Source organism: Geotrypetes seraphini, chromosome 1 (assembly GCF_902459505.1).
Source record: "Geotrypetes seraphini chromosome 1, aGeoSer1.1, whole genome shotgun sequence".
Taxonomy (NCBI): domain Eukaryota; kingdom Metazoa; phylum Chordata; class Amphibia; order Gymnophiona; family Dermophiidae; genus Geotrypetes; species Geotrypetes seraphini.
The window spans coordinates 491,969,908-491,992,656 of record NC_047084.1 but is presented as its reverse complement, the minus strand read 5'-3'; the positions used below and the strand labels follow the sequence as shown (position 1 = coordinate 491,992,656).

At 40.7% G+C, this 22,749-nt stretch overlaps 1 protein-coding gene across 3 annotated transcripts in view; it reads right to left on the bottom strand.

Annotated features, from left to right (window-relative positions):
• Nucleotides 1-22,749, bottom strand: part of PCSK5 (proprotein convertase subtilisin/kexin type 5) — a 767,735-nt gene that overhangs the window by 671,840 nt on the left and 73,146 nt on the right. For all 3 annotated transcript variants that reach the window (XM_033926861.1, XM_033926868.1, XM_033926878.1), the window contains exon 2: nucleotides 14,477-14,581. In XM_033926861.1, the coding sequence (XP_033782752.1) occupies nucleotides 14,477-14,581 (105 nt within the window). The remainder of the gene's footprint in view (nucleotides 1-14,476; nucleotides 14,582-22,749) is intronic.

Here is a 22,749-nt window from a genome sequence, read left to right as displayed (position 1 = left end):
ACACTATCTGAAACTTACTGAGAATTAAAGAACCACTAACATTAAATATTATTGTATTGGGTCATTTTGCGCTTCGGCAGACAATATCCGATGATCAATCTAAATTAAGAATTTTGCATAATTTGGCCATTAAAATCATCTTAAAGCACTGGAAGGATGCATCAATGGTAGAATATATAACCTGGTGGAATACTGTTTGTAAACTGCTAAATTTGAACATGTTGTTGCAGAAAGGTTAAATGCATTAAATAAATTCAATAAAATATGGGAGCCATTAGAACATTACAGCCATGCGCTTGTTAAACCATGATGACTTGTTTGAAAGAGGTGTACATCATATGGTCTTGCTGTATCATATTAATGAGTAAATGTTAATTGTTATTTGTATTGTTTTCTTCTTTTATTGTATGTACTGTATATACAAATGACTCATGTTATATTGTATGGTTATATATTGTGCAAATATTAATAAAAATTATTAAACTAAAAAAAAAAAAGAAAAAGGGAGGGGCCTTAAACAACCAAGGTCAATCAGAGCCTCAGGTCCCTCCCCAGTGCATACCGGGATGCACAGGGAAGGGAAAGGCATTTCTTTCAGTTACTGTTAACATGTAGCCATTAAAATGAATCTTGTGCTCTATTTCAAAAAAATAAAAAGAAACCTATCAGAGCAACTATAGCAAAGTTCAGCTTTCCTTAAATGAACTAAGCTTCAGAAGATGCAACACAAAAAGAATAACGAAAGGCATACAAGAGGAGAGAACAAAGCAGAGTAGAATGTGTTTCAAATGTGCTGTAAACAATGCTCGCCTTTATACCATTAGGGTGACCAGGTTATCCATTCCGAGAAGAGAGACTTTTTGGCAAAGAAAGAGGCTGGTGGAGTTAATTTCCCTAGTTTTGGGAATTTTGGGAGTTTTGGGAATCATACAGCATATATTGTCAAGCTTGTCACCAGATTTTTTTTGAAGATAATGTCCCAGCAGACCAACCTAGTTGGATGTATACAATAATCCATAATTGAACAATCATCCTCTCAAATTTTTTCTTTTGTTCAATAATAAAGTACAAGGGTGCATGGACAGATTACTCTGTAGCGCCTCACTTGCTGTTAAATCAATTGATGCTGCTCTGTCTGTGACTTGGTCTACTACAACATCTATGACTACTTGGAACAATGATAGGTTTAAAATTGAAAATAAAACGATCAGTTGGAAATTATTGATATTTGGACTCTCAAGCAATTAAAATCTGATTCTGAATGGATGACTTTTTCTGAAATTCAAGATAAACACCAAGTACCAAATAATCAATCTTTCAAATGGACCCAACTCCAACACCGTATAAGGGCTTTTGTTAAAACATCACAGCTCACTAGCAAGATACCAAGCTCATTGGAATACATCAATAAAATATCATTCGAGAAAGGTGCTGCATCAGCTTGGTATAAAGTGTTAAGGGACAATAAATTTTATAGACCTGGTGGTACTGAGTCTACGTGGGTGCACAAGCTCAAAATGGAAATATCTGATAAACAATGGGAGCAAGTTTGGCAAGTTTGGCTTGAAATCTACTGCTATTACTCAAACTATATATCTTGTTTTGCATAAAGCAATATGGACCCCCTACAAATTGAGCGAAATCAGAGCTAATGAATCAAACAAGTGTACAGGTACTTTGGTCCATTTGCTTTTCCAATGCGATTTGTTGCAATATTATTGGCAAAAAGTCTGGAATAATATCTGCTCATTGGTCAATATTAAAGAGCCATTAACCATAAATATCATTTTGCTGGATCGGTTTTGCATAAATATGTCAATCACGGATGAATAGACCAAACTTGTATGAATCTTGCTCAACTTAGCAATAAAGATAATTCTTACTCATTGGAAGGCCTTTTCAGGGGTTGATTACATGACTTGGTGGAATCTAGTAAGCCTAACTGCTAAGTTTGAAAGAGTGTTTGCATGGAAAAAAGGGTTGTTTGCACATATTTAAAAAGATCTGGAATCCTCTCATAAAATATAATGACATATCACATTTAAAATAAGTATAATTTTTATTTATTTATTGGTAATGTACATCCATGCTGTTAGTTTCTAGTGTTAATTCTTGTGTTAGTGCGTGGTAGCTTTTAGTGTAAACAAATCTGTTTATTATTTGTTATTGTGATCTGTTTATTCATGATCTGTTCTTATTTGAAAATCTTAATAAAATTATTGCACTAAAAAAAAAATTATATCCCAAAGCAGTGTAGTATTTGTAATCATTGATTCTATCCATTGAAATTAGTGCTGCAGGTCCCAATATGCATCAGGATGAGGTTGGCAGAAATCCAAGACTCGGCAAAAAGTCTCCCTTCTGGAATGGGTAACCTGGTCACCCTATATGCTATGGAAATATAATAGCAAAATAACACTTTTACCATTCAGGACATACTATAATTGACACTGCTCTTTAACAAAAACTGAATATCTTTTAGAATGCAAGGACCAAAGATACTTATTCAGCCCAGACATTTCTACTTCCTCCTTTGATGCTCCAATTCAAATTTGAGTTGGCCTTTATTGAGCTATGAAAACATGGATCTTTTTTACAACCACCCTATCTTATTTCCATCATTTTAACTCCACCCCCAAACCCTAACAATTGCAATGATAATTATTAGCTTGGGGCTTCAGAATACACCAGAACCCAAGATGTGCTGAGTGAGGATCTGCTAAGAGGAAGAAAAACTCCATTTTTGAATATTTTACCTGCTGGCATTTAAACCTGCAAAAAAGGTAAACATGGGCTTCAGTAGATTATTTCATTGTCCTATTTTATTTGTTTTAGTTCACTACTCTGCTTTTTCAGAAAAGTCAATTTAGGCAATAATGTAGTCTTTAGAGTTTCTGTTAGGGCTTTATAGAAAAGTGTTTTAGTCTAGATAAGTATTTTAGGTTGCATTTCAGAGCATAAAAGATTAAAACAGATTAGGGCACAGATAGCAATTGAGGAAAAATGTCTCTGTTTAGTGTTTATTTCCTTCCCACCCACCCCAAGGCTGATCTTTTGCTTTATAGGCTCTTCAGCCAATTAGGAACAGGGCACTACTACTTGGGCAGGATTTTTTCTAATTTTTCATCAAGTACTTCTGCAACCACAGTATTAATGGGAATGGAATGGGAATTGAATCGGTTCAGTGGACGGCCACCAGGATGATCTCGGGGCTCAAGAGTCTCTCGTACGAAGAGAGACTGAACAAATTGCAGCTCTATACTCTCGAGGAACGTAGGGAGAGGGGAGACATGATCGAAACATTTAAGTACCTCACGGGACGTGTCGAAGTGGAAGATGATATTTTCTTTCTCAAGGGACCCTTGGCCATAAGAGGGCACCCGCTCAAACTCAGGGGCGGAAAATTTCATGGCGACACCAGAAAGTATTTCTTCACAGAGAGAGTGGTTGATCATTGGAACAAGCTTCCAGTGCAGGTGATCGAGGCAGACAGCGTGCCAGACTTTAAGAATAAATGGGATACCCATGTGGGATCCTTACGAGGGTCAAGATAAGGAAATTGGGTCATTAGGGCATAGACAGGGGGTGGGTAAGCAGAGTGGGCAGACTTGATGGGCTGTAGCCCTTTTCTGCCATCATCTTCTATGTTTCTATGTAACATTGTTTCACCAAAGCTGTTGCTCAGGTTACAGCTTCTGTCTCTGTGCAGACAGAAAATATTACCGAGGCAGAGGAGCAGTTCCATGTGCAAGCTAGAATCCCTCATGAAGAAGTAAAGTAACTGAGAGAGGAAGTAGCAAGACTGAGAAGCATCCGTGAGAATGAGAGATACATCAATTCAAAACTTGGAACAGGAAATAATTAGAGGGAGCCAGGTTAGGAATATAGGGTGGATAGTTCAGCTGGTTCATCCACATTCGATTGTCGTGACGTGTACACCGGCGCATTGTCGTGAAAAAGCAGCATGCCTGCTTTGAGTTTCCTCATTTCTCCTTGCATGACTCCCGCACAGCGATCAAATCTGTTGGCATAACTCTCCCCGGTTATAATTGTCTTATGTGGCATGAACTCCAGAAGCAAAAGTCCTTCATCATCCAGAAGACAGTTGCTATGACTTTGCCTACAGATTTTTCTGTCTTGAACTTTTTTTAGGGTGGGGGATGACATGTGCTTCCACTGCATTGACTCCATTTTGGACTCAATATCTCTGTGATAGATCCAAGTCTCATCTCCTGTCACTTGATCTTCATGGAGCATCTCCAAGATCTCCTGACAGCACTGGAGCCTCTTGGCCTTCTGATATGGCATCAGTATTCCTGGAACCCCTCTTCCACTAACCTTGGACATGCCCAACTTTTCAGGAATTATTTTTAGAACTGTACTTGCCAAGATACCCATTTCTTCAGCTATTCAGGAAACCTTAATTAACCTGACAAAATGAAATCCTCGACTTTCTTGCCCATTTCAGTGGCAGTAGTTTCCATAGGCCATCCAGTGTGAGGGTCATCTTCAATGGACGCTCTACCCCACTTAAACTGCTTACTCCAAAATTTTACTTTGTAGAATGATGGGGCAGACTCACCATAAAATACAGTCATGCATTCATGGTTCTCCTTTGGTTTTTTCCCTTCTTTTTTGAGAAATTTTAGCACTGAACGGTGCTTCAAATCTAGCAGTTTCTTACTTGATTTGCATGAGGACTCTCCTGAAATCCTGTCTCTTTGCCAATTTTTACTATTTTTATTTAATTACATCTGATACTTACAGTTAATAGTAAAAGCGGAAGAGAGATGTAAATGACAATTCCTCACTAAACTAAATGAAACAGCAAAACTGGGAACAAGATTTTGCTACTTCAAACCTCACCACTCAAACAGTAGATCATTTACATTACATTACTGATTTCTATTCCGCCTCAACCTTGCAGTTCTGGGTGGATTACAAAAGAGACATCTGGACATTTCCAGGATGATTACAAAGAGACTTCTACGAGAAGAAGAATATTTCCAGAGGAGTTACAAGAAGAATGGTGTAGTATAGTTTAGGGAATGGGATACGGCAAGGAGGATTGGGCTATTCCAGTGGATATACAATTTGGGATGCTGTACAGATAGGATATAGTGCAGTTTCAGTATATATGCAGTAGGGAAGCAGTTGACAAGCTTGGCCTTTGAGGGGAAGGGTAACTGGTGAAGAAGGGAGGATGGGGGAGTCACACGGAGGGGAATCCAGGTTGGAGTTATGACATCTGTATAAATTTTTTGAATGGATGGGTTTTGATTTCTTTGCAAAAAGATTTGAAATCGCTTGTTGTCATCAGCAGGTTGGAGATGGAGTGGTCCAATTTCGCTGCTTGCGTCGCTAGTAGACTGTCAAACATCTTCTTACGCTGGGTGCCTTTGAGTGGGGGGTAGGTAAATGGAGTTCATCTTAAAGTTTGCTGTTCAGTGAATATAGCCTATAAGAACAGTGTTTGAGCTGGTTACTGGTCTCCTTTCAAACAAAACAGTGATGTTGGGTGACTCTAAAGCAGAGATGAGGCTGAAGCTGTTAGCAGTTCTTGGTGACCAAACATTATAGCTGCTGTACTTTTACTTTTTACTCAAAAAGTATTAGGAGCCGATTCTATAAAGGATGACTAACTTAATTGGCAAAATAACCTTCAACAGCCTCAATAATTGGTTAAAAACAAATTTTATTGGGCGAAAGGCACCTATCACAATGTGCTTAGTGGCGCCTAATGCCTTAGGGCGGATGTGGGTTAGGCGCTGCTAAGCACGATTCTCTAAAGAAACTTAGGCACCCGAAATGTAGGTCTTTAAAACCCTTGCCTACATTTCAGGTCCCTTAGTTTTTACCCAGGCGCTGCAAGCTGCAATTCTGTAAACGGCACCTAAGCGTGATTGACACACAGAGCCAGCACTTTTTTTTTTTAGGTGCCGGTTGATTTAGACGTCGTTTATAGAATCAGCCCCTACTATATATTAGGCAAGAACACTTTCACTTTTACTTAAGTAAATGTTTTAAAGTGTTCTTCATGTACTTTTACTTAAGTATTAAAATATATATTTACTTTTACTTAAGTACTTTGACCTAGTACTTTGAACAACACTGTCCATTTTAGAGAATGATCCCTAGATGTGCTGGATCAGTCTCCCTGCCCTGAGTGTAATGAATGCTATTTCTGCAGCATCCAAAGTCCTGATAGGCCCAGGATGCAAAAGCTGGGCCTGTGAATTCAACATTCATCTCCTACATCTGCATTTTTCAACCGGTGTGCCACAGGGAGTATGGGAATCCCCTTCCGATCATAAGCGGTCACACGATCTTCTTCCTCCCACTCCTCGGTGCTCTCTCTGGTCACAATACTTCAAACTTTGCAGTTGCTGGCAGCTATTACAACAGGCTATCCTCTTGCCAGCCTTCCATCCTTCTGATGTGACCTCCTTTTGTAGCATAGGGGGGACGTGGCAGAGGAAAAGCCTTCAGACTGTCAGAGAAATACCTGTTCTAATAGCTGCAAGCAACACAAAGTTTGAAGAATCAGATCAGTGAGGACAGAAAGGCCTGAGTTATGGGAGGCAGAAGGTAGGAAAATAGATAAGATCTGCTGGAGAAGGGACATAGGTTGTCCATAAAGGTAAGGAAAGAGGGGAGATATGTTGAACATGAAGGTAAGGGAAGAGAGAGGGAAAACAAGATATATTTAAGAAGGAGGCAGAGAACTTGAAGAAAGCTGAATGTGAAAGATCAAATACCAGACACAGGGCAGAAGATGAGAAAATAAATTGCAAACGGAAAAGAAGCCATGGAAACAGAGTTAAAAGCACAAACAGAGGAAAGCAGAATCAAAGACTTGGAGCACGACAATTTTATTATTCCAATCACCAGACTACAAAAGGTAGAAAAATGATTTTATTTTCAGATTAGTAATTGAATTATGTTGGTGTTAAGAATTTGTCTGTTTTATTTTGCACTGTACAGGAAGACATGAGTTCCTTTTCTGTTTTTCTGGTGTTACACGACAGGCAGAGTCCGGTATCTCTGCTTTCAGTCTTTGTCTACATGTTTTTTTGCAGTCCCCTGTTTTGTATCATGTGAAAGAGAGTCATGTTCTGCACCTGCAACTGAGATGAAGGATGCTGCTGGCATGTGGTATCTGTGTAAGACTCTTGTTCCAGTTTCCCAGCAGCAGGTATATTGGTGCTCTAATATATTTCAGTAGCATAATTAAATTAAATAAACTACTTTTACTTAAGTACTACAGGTATTGGTGGGAATGGAGGAGATTACTTGCAAGGGTGGGTGGGGATGAAACAGATCTTAGCAGGAAAAGCAGGAATGGATTAGATTTTAGTGGTGTGCCTTGGCAATTTTTGCATTTGTAAATTTGCTGGGAGGTGTAAAAGGTTCAAAATCACTGTTCTACTGGATAAATGCATAGCACTGCCAAGCAGATACTTAGCTAGTCTTCAAGTACACCGCGTCTATGGTGTTCTATTGCCACAGGGCCCCTTGGAGCTACTACAACATTCCAGAGTTCTTGACCATTCTTTTTTGTGTGGCGGGAATTGTTTTCCCATTACATTTCCCCATCTCTAAGGCAACTCAAGATTGCACCATACTGTCACAGTCAAGATGCAGGAAGCTAGCAATTAAGTGCACTTGACTGCCACCTGAACCACAAAGCATTTACAGGCAATTTAAAAGGGTGGATCAGAATAACTGGGAAAACCACAGTAAAAAGCTATACCCGAACCAGTGATGTCCCAAGGAATAATGAAAATACCATGGTACTTTCTTTTTAGGGAAAAAATGCAGGTGAAAGTCAAAATAGGCCATCAATAAGTATTTTTAAACCATTTTTCTTTAGTGTTGTTCTTGCACAATGGTTGGTTTTGTGTCCTAACATATGTTCCTTTCTGAAACTTTGAAAGCGCTGCCAAGTTGAGATGGAAGGCATTTAGACTCTGCACAAAGAGCACTACAGAGTTCATTAACATAGATGAATGGTGTTCACCTGGCACAGCCATCTGACATGCATTTGGGATGCCAATTCCACATTTTAGTATAAAGCACAAAAAATCATTTTGCTATTGTGTTTCATTTATGGCCAAAAGGGGAGCATCCAATCCAATTCAAACCTTAATCTGGTATACAGAGTCATCCAGACCATGGGGCTCAATCCAGATCACAGAAAGTTAACTAAAAGGACAAGGAAAGCGAATAATTGTACAAGGAAGATTCCCTTGTCAGTTAAAAAATTTCTGAAATAGATAAGTCTTTAAAGTTTTCTGAAAGATTATCAGAGAAGGAAGAAGTGTAATTTCTGTAGGAAGATCATTCCAAATTTTTACAAGGAAAAATGCCAAAGAATGACAGATCCTACCTAAAGCTTTGATTCCCCTAATAGAAGGGAAGGCTAATTTAAAGTTGTGAATTCCCCTAGAGCAGGAGTGTCAAAGTCCCTACTCCAGGGCCGCAATCCAGTCAGGTTTCCCCAATGAATATGCATGAGATCTATTTGCATGCACTGCTTTCATTGTATGCTAATAGATCTCATGCATATTCATTGGAGAAATCCTGAAAACCCAACTGGATTGCGGCCCTCGAGGAGGGACTTTGACATCCCTACCCTAGAGGATAAAGGCTGTTGGGAATTAAATGAAAAAATAATCAGAGGAGAAAAAAAACCAAATACAATTTTAAATATAATACACTTTTTCCTCCGTATTCGCTGTTTTCTATTAAAACCCATCGTGAATATGGTGAAACCACAAATAACATGGTGGGAGACCTGGCCTGTTCCTGAAGGAGAGGCAAAACACGGTGAAGAAAGTGCTGGGAATCAGCGATTTCTCTATGCAAGCCGACGTAATTGGGGGGCAGGAGCCAGCAAGCTAAAAAAACGCAAATAATCGAAACCGCGAAAACTGAAACCACGAATACGGAGGGAGAAAAATACTGGCACATTTGAATTGGACTCTCCAATAGACCGGAAGCCAATGCAAGGCTCTCAACAAAGGAGTAACATGATCATATTTACTCTTACCAAATATTAATTTGGCCATTGTGTTTTGAATAAATTGCAGCCTCTTCATGTTACACTTGCTTAAACTGATAAAGAGAGTTTACGCAATCCAAATGAGCCAGTATAATAGCCTGAACCAAAATAGCAAAATCATGTATTACAATATGAAGACAGACTAAAGCTATTAAGGCTCCTTTTACAAAGCCGTGGTAGAAGTTTCCACTGCGGGCCAGCGAGGTAAATGCTCTAACGCTCATAGGAATTCTATGAGCGTCTGAGCATTTACTTTGCCAGCCTGCGGTAGAAACCTCATAGAAACATAGAAAGATGACGGCAGATAAAGGCTATAGCCCATCAAGTCTGCCCACACCATTTACCCACCCTCTTAAGTCTTCTGACCCCTTAAGTATAATTGTAATTATACTGTCACTCTACTGACCCGCTCATTTAAGTCCTAGTGACCCTATTCCTTGGCATGACCCCGTAGGGATCCCACATGGGTATCCCATTTGTTCTTGAAGTCTGGGATGCTGCGTGCCTCGACCACCTGCACTGGAAGCTTGTTCCATGATTTTGTAAACATAAGAACATAAGAATTGCCACTGCTGGGTTAGACAAGTGGTCCTTCGTGCCCAGCAGTCCACTCACGCGGTGGCCCTCTGGTCAAAGACCAGTGCCCTAACTGAGACTAGCCCTACCTGCGTACGTTCTGGTTCAGCAGGAACTTGTCTAACTTTGTCTTGAATCCCTGGAGGGTGTTTTCCCCTATGACAGACTCCAGAAGAGTGTTACAGTTTTCTACACAGAACTTCCTTATGTTCATACGAAATCTATCCCCTTTCAATTTTAGAGAATGCCCTCTCGTTCTCCCTACCTTGGAGAGGGTGAACAACCTGTCCTTATCTACTATGTCTATTCCCTTTAGTACCTTGAATGTTTCGATCATGTCCCTTCTCAATCTACTCTGCTCAAGGGAAAAGAGGCCCAGTTTCTATAATCTTTCGCTGTACAGCCAGTGTTAATCTTGGAGAAAAGAGAACTCAGAGTAGATATGATAGGAGACCTGTATAAAATCATGAGCTTGGAACACATAAAATGAGGAAGAGCCATTTTACTCCCTCAACAGTATTAGGACCACCAGAAAGAGAGAAAAAAGAGAGAGAGAGAGAAAGAGACCATAATACCAGGTAGCAGATTTAAAACAAATTGGATGTATTTTTTTCACCTAGTGAACAATCAAGTCATGAAATTTGTTGCTGCAGCTTATAGTCAAGGCATCTAGCATAGCTAAATTGAAGAGGTTTGGACAAGAAAACAATTTTTAGCCAATTAAACTTGAAAACCCACTTTTTATCCCTAAGGGCAGGGGTGGGCAATCACGGTCCTTGAGGGCCACAACCCAGTCGGGTTTTCAAGATTTCCTCAAGGAATATGCACAAGATTAAAGTTACAATTCTTGTAACTCCTGATAAATCTTATGTAATCCGCCTTGAACCGCAAGGTAATGGCGGAATAGAAATCACTAATGTAATGTAAGATTAATTTGCATGCACTGCTTCCACGGTATGCAAATCAATCTCATTTGGTAACAAACCACAGGCAGAATCATCATCTTAACTGTTTGGACTCTCCCCCACCAAGCCAGATGTAATGGGTTCCAATCCTCACACATTTCTGTGACCTTCGAGAATAAAGATTTTTCATTTACTTTCATTGTTTCATCCATTGTACTTTTTATCCATACCAAACACCCTCGTTCTGTCACAAAGTCTTTCAATTGTTGTAATACTACTCGTTCTAACACCTTCGCCATGAAACTCAAATTGGAGATTGGTCGAACGCTTTCCTTCTTTGTAAGATCTAAACCAGAATATTTTTAACAGAGGAGAGATTACAGCCCTCTTCAACTTCTCAGGAACTTCTCCTAACTTCAGCGACTGCTGTATGATATACTCCAAAGATGGAACTACATCAGCTTTTAGTGCCTTAAGCAATGCAGGAGCACATGGGTTCAACAGACAATTAGGCGGACTAACATAATCCATTGCTTCAAGTACCTGTTCTGATTCCACTGCCAGAAAGTTAGTCCAGATTTCTGGTACAACTGAACAGGCCGAATCATTCACTGGTTGAGACAGAGAATTAACTTTTTGCTTAGACATAAAGTAGGCAGCAAACTCATCACAGGTTGGGAAATTGCTTCTACCACCAAAAACTCTTAAAACCTCACCACTGTATTCTACTTATATGTACTTGATGTTCCTACATTGTAACTTTTTTACTCTGCCTCTCTCCCTCCCTACAAATAATCATGTATTCAAAGACTTCATTGTTATTTTTTCGCCGACTGTCCAGCTCTTCTTATTGTAAACCGCCTCAAACTACTATGGCTTTGTCAGTATAGAAAAATAAAATTATTATTATTATTAAATATTTTATACCTTCTTCCTTCCAGAGAAAAGGGAATGTATCAAATAATCATTTTGTACAATATACATTTAGTGGAAGAACCTCTGATTTGCTCCAGTTTATTTTGTAACCAGAGAATTTTCCAAATCTATCAATCAGATCTAGTACATGCACTGTCCTTAGTCCAAGTTAGAGCTTGTGCTTCCAAAGTCTTTGGGCTTCTTTTATGAAGGTGCGTTAGGGCCTTAACGTGTGGAATAGCCTCTTGAGCAGACGGTAGTTTTTGGCTAGCATGTGCTAATCCAGTATGTGCGCTAAAAACGCTAGCGCAACTTCGTAAAAGAAGCCCTTTATCTTGGTCTCAAAATCACTAGATTTACTCTCCAAACTTGTTACTTTATTTTTAAGTTACAAGCTTTCTGAAAGCACATTAGTGCATCGAGTGGAAAGTTGCTGAATTTAATTTCCCAGTGAAATTTGCATATTTGAAATAGCATCCCATATTGATTCAATAGTGAAAACCTCAGGCCTATGTACGGGAGCTATCTCAGTCCCAGAGCTCCCTGTAGCTCCTAAGGTACCTGGAACCACCTCAGTGAGCAGTAAAAGTTCCTGAGCTTTCTGTGTTCTCTCCACCAACCGCTGCGATGTTAGAAGCACCTCCTGCTCCCTTTCAGAGTCGATCCTCCCGCTCCGTGGAACCAGCAGGAGGGTATCCCGGGCCGTTACGTCCAAAAACAATTCCCCCATTGTACCAGGACAAGTGAGCGGGGTTCGCTCGTCCGGAGATAGAGTAGCGCCCTCAAAGTTGTAGTCACGCACCTCAGCTTGCGCGCCCTCTCCAGCCGTGGATACCTCCAGCCCTTGAGTTTGTGGGCTATGATCCACAAAGGCATCCATCAGGCCCATCTAGCACTGTTGCGTCCGGGAAAACCCGGACCTTTGATTTTCTCTTTACCATCCGGCAAACAGGAAAAATCTTCAACAAAGACTCGGCGGCATCTCCACAAAAGCATCAAGCCGCCATCTTGAATAAGCTCCGCCCCCTATCGCTAGCATTTTTATGACTCCCTCATCATACTCTGTGGCATAGGCAAGCTGCAAGGACCACAGCTGAACAACAGAAATGCCTTTGTCACAGATTCTATTATCCTGCCAAATTAGGTTACTCATGAAACTGCCAGCTAGGCACCAATCTCACAAAATTTCCTCATTTTCTTCCTCTGAATGGATGCTTTCTAGGCTCTTCTCCTTCAAGGACTACCACAGAATATTTTTAGAATATGATTATGGTTTTCATTAAAATAAAAGAACAGTGTGATTTTGGAAAAATGTATGTTTCTAAAATATTTTAAATATACAACTGCTCTAGTAGATTCTTAATATTATTGCAGGTACCAAATCCCTGCATTGCAATACCATATAAGAAGCTCCATCCATACTGGGACAACAGCAGTGTACTGTACTTCCAACTCTTAAATGTTCTAATTTCAAAAGCATATACTGTACATAAAAAAGAAGGAATGGTTTTTAAAACAAGTCCTTTAGAAAACCATAGGTTAACTTAGTCAGTGATCACAATGTTCTTTTATAATAAAATACGAAAAAGTATATTTTGGTGTCTGTATCTGGAGAAGGATACAAGAAGACTTGAAGCAGTCCAGAAGAAGGCGACAGAAATGGTGGAGGGTTTGTGCCAAAAGGCAAAAGAGAAGAGACTTGAATATGTATACTCTAGAGGAGAGAAGGAACAGGGGAGATATGAAGCAGACATTAAAAATACTTGAAAAGTATTAATATAGAATCAAATTTTTTCCAGAGAAGGGAAAAAGGTAAAACTAGAGGACATAAATTAAGGGTGGGGGTGGTAGACTTAAGAGTAATTTTTGGTCATGAATGTGGTATAAAGATAGACATAGTGGCAGAGTCTGGACGATCAAATGCCTGGACGTACAGATAGATGATTTTTGAAAAAAATATATTTTAAAACGTAATTTTCAAGAATGGACATTTTGTCGCTGCCGACTTTGGGCAACTAGCGCCCTACATCCAAATCAGACTTAGACGTATGCTTTGATTATGTCCCTTTTCGTGTCCGAAATAGGAAGTCTTAAATTCTATATCTCTTACTATATATAAAACAGTGTTCCAAATGCTTCAAAAGCCATTTCCCTCTTACCTTTGGTCAAAATATATATATATATTTTATAAATCTTTATTAAATTTTCAAGGCTAATACAAAGTGCAGAAAATTATACATACATTAATAATCAGAATCAGCACTTCTAATACATCCAATCAAGGAATAAACAAAAGAGATATCCCCCCCTCTCACCCTTCCCTGGATATGTATACAAATCAACAGAAAATTAATGGTAAGAGACAACTAAACCGAAGTAACAAAAGTCGCTAATGGACCCCAAACTAATCTGAATAAATTATTGTGCCCCAATATGTCAGCGTTCATTTTCTTATACTTGTAACACAGACATAAATTCGCACACCAGAATGTAAAACTAAGCCGGTCCCAATTTTTCCAATTGTGAGTAACCATTTGCATGGAAATCACAATAATGAAAAGCCGGCATTTATACCGGTCCAACGGGGGTTTAGTATGCAATAATATCCCACAGATGACTACATCATAAGTTAATGGAATCGATGATTCCAGTATGCTATTAATATGTCCCCAAATCGACTTCCAAAAATTGAGACCTTTGGTCAAAATATTAAAAATGCTAACATAAAATAATTTTTTTAAAAAGAGACAGCAGAAATCATATTTGAGATTATCTAGTAAAACCAAATGCTGAAAATCAGGGGCGTACCCAGGATTTGTCAGTCATTTGGGACCATTTGGGTTTAGGCCAGTTGCACCAGGCAAATGTCCCATTTTTCAGCTGTCTCTCCAATGAACACAAGTAGCAAGATAGCATGTCACCCTGAAAAAAATAGATGCAAGCAACGTATCCTGGTGTGACATTACCAATTAACGAGGCAGACGCTTCTGCCTCAGATGCTCTTAGATTTTCTTACCTTTGGTTCCATTGAAATGAAGCTGTGTGATCCCCTGCTGGAGAGAACTGACCTTTTAATTGTTCGACTGTGGTAAAAATGATAGTAATCCTTTAGCGTACCAATCTGCAAGGAAAAGTGGGGCAGGAAAGAGATATATTTAGTTCATGAAAAACAGTTTTCCGGTTTGATTTTGTTTATCATCGGGGTTGGTTTGTTTTTTAAACCTTTATTAATAATTCAATTTCCTGCTGGGTTGAAATGTTACCTGAACCTTACTGATCATCTTTCAAAAAGCAAGACACGTGATATGAAATGGATGCAGCATCCATCAGGCACTAACTGTACAAGTAAAGAGTATAATTGAAACTGCTTACACTAGAAACACCCTTTCTACCTTTTTAAATGTTTAATTTGCATAGAACATTCATAGTCTCTGAACCAATCTATGATCAAACTGCCTGCATTAAATGTACAAAACTAATCAGCAAGAATAATTAGCAAGCATTCTATTAAAAAATAATTATAATATACCAGATGAGAATATGATATTAATACACCAACAACAACAATCACACACACCTATGGTAGGCACCAGAATATATTATTGAAGGATTTTGGCTAAAATGGTTGTGCTGAAAGCATACCTCTAATATACAAGTGAAGAATGAGCCAGATAAAAATAATGCCAGGGGCATAATCAAAAAAAACGTCTTAAGTCCCCTTTTGGTCTAAGGCCTTAAACGTTGAAAGTAGAAGCAGGGAAAATGTCCATTATCAAAAAAACGTCCAAAAGGAGGTTGTGTTTTTTTTTTTAATAATGGCCTGCCTCTACATTCAGCTGTTTAAATGCTCAGACCACCACTACGTCTACACTAACACCATATAATCAACCTAAAAAAAGCCTAACTCCCAAACGCCCAAAACAAGAGCTTTTAGGCGAAGGAGGAGCCATTCTTTCGCCTAAAAGCTGGATTCCATAACCTGTGTCTGTCAAAAACAACACCGGTTACAGAATCCTCCCCTCCCCATACACACACACACACACACACACACACACACACACAACAATCCGGGCAGAAGGGAGCCAAAACCCTCCTGCCCCGCGGCACCCCCGAACCCCACGACATGATCAGGGTAGGAGGGAGCCCTAGCCCTCCTGCCCTGGCAAACTGCGACACTCCCCCCCTGCTGACATTGGGGCAAGAGGGAGCCCAAGCCCTCCTGTCCCGCTAAAAACCCACCCACCCGACATGATCAGGCCAGGAGGAGGCCCAAGCCCTCCTGCCCTGGCGAACCGCAATCCCCCAGTGACATCGGGGCAGGAGAGAGCCCAAGCCCTCCTGGCCCAGCGGCACCGTGACCCCCCACCCGCCCGACACGATCCGTTGAATGGCTGGCCTTAGGGCCTGATTGGCCCAAGCGGCTTAAATCCCGCACACAGGTGGGGCCTGAGACGCCTGGGCCAACCGGAATAGGGCCCAACCCGGCCCATATGCCTAAGGCCCCGCCCACAGGAGGGGTCTAAGCCTACTGGGCCTATTCCGGTAGGCCCAGGATCTCAGGATCCCACCTGTTGGGATTCAACAGATGGCTGGCCTGTCGGACGGACAGGCTTGGCACCCGTCCGTCCAACGATTTAAAGGTGGGGGGGATTGGGGTTGGGGGGGTCGGTGGGGGGGTTCGTAGTTTAGTGGGGGTGGGGGTACGGGGTGTCACCGGGCCAGGAGGGCTTGGGCTCCCTCCTGGCTCCATTGGAATCGGCGGGGAGTGAGGGGGGTTGGGGATCGCTGGGCCAGGAGGGCTTGGGCTCCCTCCTGGCCGCAATCGTGTCGGGTGGGTGGGGAGTCGCGGAGCCGCCGGGCCAGGAGTGCTTGGGCTCCCTCCTGCCCCAATGTCAGCAGAGGGGGGTCACAGTTCACCAGGGCAGGAGAACTTGAGCTCCCTCCTGGCACCATCGAAATCGGCCGGTGGGGGGGTGAGGGTGCCGCCGGGCAAGAGGGCTTAGGCTCCCTCTTGCCCAATTGTTGTAGGGGGGAGGGCTCATCGCTGCAGGAGAGATGACTCATCTCTCCTGCCGCAATGATGATCACCCACCCCCCTCCGAACCGCGGCACTTTGGGGTGAGCATCTCTCCTGCAGTGATAGGCAGGTTGTTGGGCCGCTGAGCTGCAGCAATCAGCTCAGCGGCCCCTTTTTCGGCACTTATACCTGTCAAAATCTTTGGTTATACCTGTTGTACGCCTAGGTCGAGGTCGCCTCACCTCCCGCCCACCCCCCGTCTCTAAAAACACCTCTTTTCTCTCTGCATTTAGAGGCAGGGGAAAGGCCTAAGCTGGTTTTAGATACGTCTAAAACCAGCTTTGATTATGGGTACTTGGACGATCAGGCGTTTTGATCACCCAAGTACCCATTTAGGCCACTTTTTAGACATTTTTTTATTATTATTATTATGAGCCCCATAAACTCCCCAAATCTAATGGTTACATTTAAAATAAAATAAATAATTAAAAAATAAACCATACAAGATCAAGAAACTCCAGAAGGAAAAAAAATGAACATAAAAAAAGATTTATACAAGCATAAGTCAATCTTCCTTAGACCACAATAATTAGGAGAAGTGAAAAAGGTGGTAAGGAGACCAAAGAGAAGAATATTTCTTAATCTGAAAACAGTTCCAAAAGGCTTAACACAAATAACCCTTCACCCATTACCTATTTTGTCTAACAATTTTAACACTTAACTGAACTTCTTCAAATCTGGTCTGCTGAGCAGGAGGCGGTGTATGGGCTGCAGAGGGAGTGGCCTTAACCACCCCCATCCTCATATTATGTGGCATAAGGTCAAGAGGTAAGAAGCAAGCAAATCTCTTGTTAACCAGATCTGACCAAACTCTCAGTACTGAGTCTGTGTTACCATCTAAGGGCTCCTTTTACTAAGGTGCGCTAGTGGTTGTAGCGCACGCTTAGCACGTGCTACATGCTAACGCCTCCATAGAGCTGGCGTTAGTATTTTCTGTGTAGTATGGGGTTAGCACGTGTGGCATTGTAGCGTATGCTAAAAAGGCTAGCACACCTTAGTAAAAGGAGCCCTAAGTCACTACTTCCCCAATATTCACCAACTCAATTTTTTATTCAACATGTCTCCCCTCTGTACATAGAAGAACAAAGAATTATCAGCATAATTTGGATACCACGTATGTATGTAGTGGAGGTCATGGATATGAAAATGGATAATCATGGATATGAAAATAGTAAAGGACTTCAAGAAAGCCTGGAATATGAGAAGCCAGAGGTCAACCAGAGGTGAATGAAATGGACATAATGGTCTTTGACATACATTTTCCATGGATAAGCAGGCCCTGCCCCTGACAATTCTATAGACTTCTAAAGCCTCTTGAGTGAAGTCATATTGAGGCCAATGTATACTGTGCAAGCAGTACTGTGCATACAGTAGACCTAAGCAAGAAAGCACAGAAATGTTGAAGCTGCCTGATGTTCAGTACCTGGACTCTGCTATCAGCACACACATACTAAAGCAATAAGAAATATCAGCAATGGATCTCAAAACATGCAGGCGTTCCTTTGCGTATATATGTAGTTGTACGTGCCTTGATCCCAGCGTGCTAGGTACAAATAACCAGGACTTACTTTTTGTGGCACGTACACATCACACCTCTTTTCCTTTTCTTTATCTCCCTGAGTCTCCTCTTTTGACACTTTCCAGCCTTGTCTTAGCTCTAGGCCAGCGGTCTCAAACTTGCGGCCCAGAGGCCACATGCGGCCCGCCAGGTACTATTTTGAGGCCCTCGATATTTTGATCATAATCACAAAAGCAAAATAAAACAGTTTCTTGATCATATGTCTCTTTAGCTATAAATTGCAATATTATTATTAAGACTTAGCCAACAGGAAAGATTTATAAACTATAAAGAGTTTTACCTCGTGCAAAACTGTCATTTCTTTAATAAGACATTAACTATTTTTTCTGAGGCCCTCCAAGTACCTACAAACCCAAAATGTGGCCCTGCAAAGGGTTTGAGTTTGAGACCACTGCTCTAGGCCAAGTGAGATAGGGAAAAGGTGCATAGAACAACCAAATATGACTTATTCTAAGTGCTGGAAGCAGCAATCACATGGAATAGCCAAGAAAATGTACCAAGTCAGATGACTGCACTACAAAGATGACAGCTTTGTTATTTAATAGGTTATTTAATTTTTTTCTGAAGTCAGTGGAGATAAATTAAGGTATCTCTTTGTCTTTAGCATTTGGTGTCCTCAGACTTCATCCCTCTCACCCCTGTTGTGCAACATATACTGTCAGAAAAACCAGGAGAAAACTCCACAATCCAACCAAAAGCAAACAAACCACAGTGAAGAAATTCAATAATGTTGGTGTGCAACTTTATTCTTCAATCATGTAAATCTGTGCGGTGGCTCGACATGCACTTGTTTCGGCCAATATGGCCCGCCTCAGGAGCCTTATTACTAATCTACTATCTTTTGTGTGGTGTATCCAAAAGCAAAAGGAAAGCCTCATCAAAATTCAAAAGGTGTTTGTGAAGATTCCCTCTGCATACACGCATACAAACACCATGTAGTCCTCTCTTTGCTTTTGGATACACTACTCCAGGTATCAGAGAAGACCCCCCCTTGAAAGATTACATTGGTTACCAGTCAAGACCAGAGTTTGGTTGTATATGCTATAAAGCAGGGGTGTCCAACCTGCAGCCCAAGGGCCGCATGCGGCCCTGTGAAGTATTTTGTGCGGCCCTGGTCAAAGGTGATGCAGTGTTTTCCTCTGCTGCCCTTGGGTATTTACCATCTTGCCGGCTCCCTCCTCTGTCTTGCTACAGCGTTTGCGCGGCCCCAGAAACATTTTTTTCGGCCAATGCGGCCCAGGGATGCCAAAAGGTTGGACACCCCTGCTATAAAGTCTTATCTTGTGGATCATTTTTTTATTCATTAATTCACAATGCCCAAGACGTAATTGTAATTTGTTTGCGTTTCCATAGGTAAAGGGTCATTTATACAAGAGCTATTTTCAACGACTCCTATCTTTTCAGGCAGCTTCTTATGATAAAGAGTTTATCAATCTGTTAGTTAGCTCTCTGTCTCTTACCAGCAGTTCAGGAAATTATTGAAAACCTACTTATTTAAGAAATTTTTGTAATTTCTTGGTCTTGTTTTTATTGTCACTGTTTCAATTTTCTTTTGTAAACCGCATAGAACTCCTAAGGTACTGCAGTATATAAATAAATTTTTATGCTATGCTGTTATGTTATTATCTAAAAAAGAAGAACGATTTCATAATGGCTTATTTCCTTAAATTCTGCCTTCATCAAAGTGGAAAAACAGCAAAATCAGAAAACATAAGTGCTACTTCCTGCTCACTTCACCTATCCATGTACTGCAGACATCACAGTTGATGATTCAAACAAAACCCACAGCCTAAAATCATTGCAAAATTCAATCTAGTTGTGTACAAAAACTCTCATGTAGAGAATTTTCTTATAATCTAAATGCTTTTTTTTTTTTTTTTAAGTTCAAGAAATTTTATTGATTCTAAATGCTTTTGAAGATAAATAACATCACAAGAAAGTAAAGGATGGACTGTTTTCTGTAGCATTTGATTGAATTTAAGTTTACTATACATAAAGTAACTCAGGATAGCTTAATTTTGTAAATTTCCAGAACCTGAGGTTGAATCTGATATTTAAACTGGGAGAAGGGTTTGTGTTTTATAGTGTCTTATGTAGGACGTATGATAGTTTTTCCACAAGCCAATATTTCTGTCAAATGATATACAACTTCAAGTGAGAACAAATAAAACAATCTTTTGGGAACAAGAACCATTGCTTCCTTTATCAGAAATTAAAACTAATGAAACAAATTGTGCTTCTTTAAGACTAGACTTCTAAGAGTATAACTTCAAGACTGAATTGGTAAGAGTCCCATGCAATAAATGCAGCCAAGAGAATTTTCAGAAAGCTACGACTCATAAGAGGTTATAGAATGAATAGAACACCTGTTTTGTTCAATGGTTCTTAGAGTACGATTACGTCAATTTGCCCAACAAAACCATCCAAAGTACAAGGAAGTTTTAACTAGTACCAGGGGTGAACTGACCTGGCTGTTAATAAGGCAGTGCCTAAGGGGCCACTCTCTCCAAACCAGTAATAAATGTCAGATGAGTTGCTAGGGGTCCATGACTCTTATTGCCCGGAGGCTCAGATCACTGACGGTCCTTGGAGTGTATGAGTTTGAAAAAAAAACTTAGGAAAGAGCATCACACCAGTGCTGAAACTGCTATACAGGCTCTTGCTCACAGCACATACAAATGCAAAACATTTATATTCCAAAAAGTACCAGAATACCTAAGAATACCAGAATACCTAAGAAAAAGTCTAAAAATGGAGCTACAATCAGATTAGGATGGTCCATTAAAAGGTGCCCTCACTGAGAGTCTGGTATGAAGGTTGAGGTTCATAGACAACGGCGCGAAAGACAAAGGCGCACCCAGACAATTGAGCGCAGCGCGGAGGTGCGCGCCGCTCAAAATTACTGTTTTTAGAGCTCCGACAGGGGGTTTTGTTGGGGAACCCCCCCACACTTTACTTAATAGACATCGCGCCGGCGTTATGGGGGGTTTGGTGGGTTGTAACCCTCCACATTTTACTGTAAACTTAACTTTTTCCCTAAAAACAGGGAAAAAGTTAAGTTTTCAGTAAAATATGGGGGGTTAGAACCCCCCACAACGCGGTGCGATGTCTATTAAGTAAAGTGGGGGGGTTCCCCCACACACACACACCCCCTTCGGAGCCCTAAAAACAGTAATTATGAGCGGGGTGCACCTCCGCGCTGCGCTCAATTGTCTGGGCGCGCCTTTGTCCCGGCGCGCTTTTGACCTGACACCAAGGTTGAAGAAGGATAAGAGGTTTCTTGGTGACCACCCATACCTTATGAACGTACTTCCCTTGGTTTGCATATGGAGCTCATTTATTTAAATTTCCACAAGTAACTAAGTTGACCTCACTGTTGAATATGTCAAGGTTTCTTCTTTTGTTCAGTTAGTCTTTTTGAGGTAACCCACACAGGAATTATACTGTTTCCTATAGACTAGACAGTCTGTGAAATGCTGTTAGGCCCATAATTGTTAAAAGATAGCCTCTAATTTTATATACCTTCTGGCAGAGAGCTGGCAAAAATAGTACAGGGAACTGACCAAAATAAATTCAAAGGTTTTATTTTGTAAGAATAGACTAGGTTTTAGGTTGCATTGCATAATGTATCTTATTTTATAATCTTCCTTGTTTACTGTATTGAAGACATAAAAATTGCCACATAAAAGTTTATTTATCTACTGCAATACCTTTTGGTTCAATGCGGTTCTTAAAAAAATAAAAACTGAACAATCCAGTGAATAACACAAATCAGTTAATAATCTCTTGACAGCTCATATCAATCTACAACAAATTTAGAATATAGATACATTTTTAATAGCTTTCTAAAATGCATATAAGACGAGGCCAACGCCTAAAGGTCAAAACTCAGAATCCCAGCTGGCAGCCTGATAGGGAAGCCGCCGATCTACATATCTTTTACTGTATTAGAACAACACTTTTTAGAAGGGGAAGCAAAAAAAAAAATGAAAGGTTGCGCAAAGAATGACCTGACCTAGTAAATAAAAACTGGTCAGTCAAATAAGTCAGACCAAAGATCTATCAAGCACAGAATCATTTCCAGCAGTGACCAACTGACAAGTACTCGTCAGATTTCCAAAGGCAGACAGATCCCCAGAGTATGCCTGGGGTGGATAAGAAAAAAGGCACATAAGAAAGACTATTGATCAAGGCACTGTAAAACAATCTAATAACCAAATCGGGGAGAGAAGCGATATTCAAGTGGAGATAACCAGGCAGGAGAGGCTCATACCTGGTTATCCCCTACTAACCAGGTATCCCTGGATTTTCAGCAGCATGTTAACTGGATAATGGCACTGAACATCCAGAACATGCCTTACCACTTATCTCAGGGGTGTCCAATGTCGGTCCTCGAGGGCCGCAATCCAGTCGGGTTTTCAGGATTTCCCCAATGAATATGTATGAGATCTATTAGCATACAATGAAAGCAGTGCATGCAAATAGATCTCATGCATATTCATTGGGGAAATCCTGAAAACCCGACTGGATTGCGGCCCTCGAGGACCGACATTGGACACCCCTGACTTATCTGGTTAGTGCTATGACAGATTTGGAAATTATCCAGGTGCTGCTGATTATTCAGCGTCAGTGC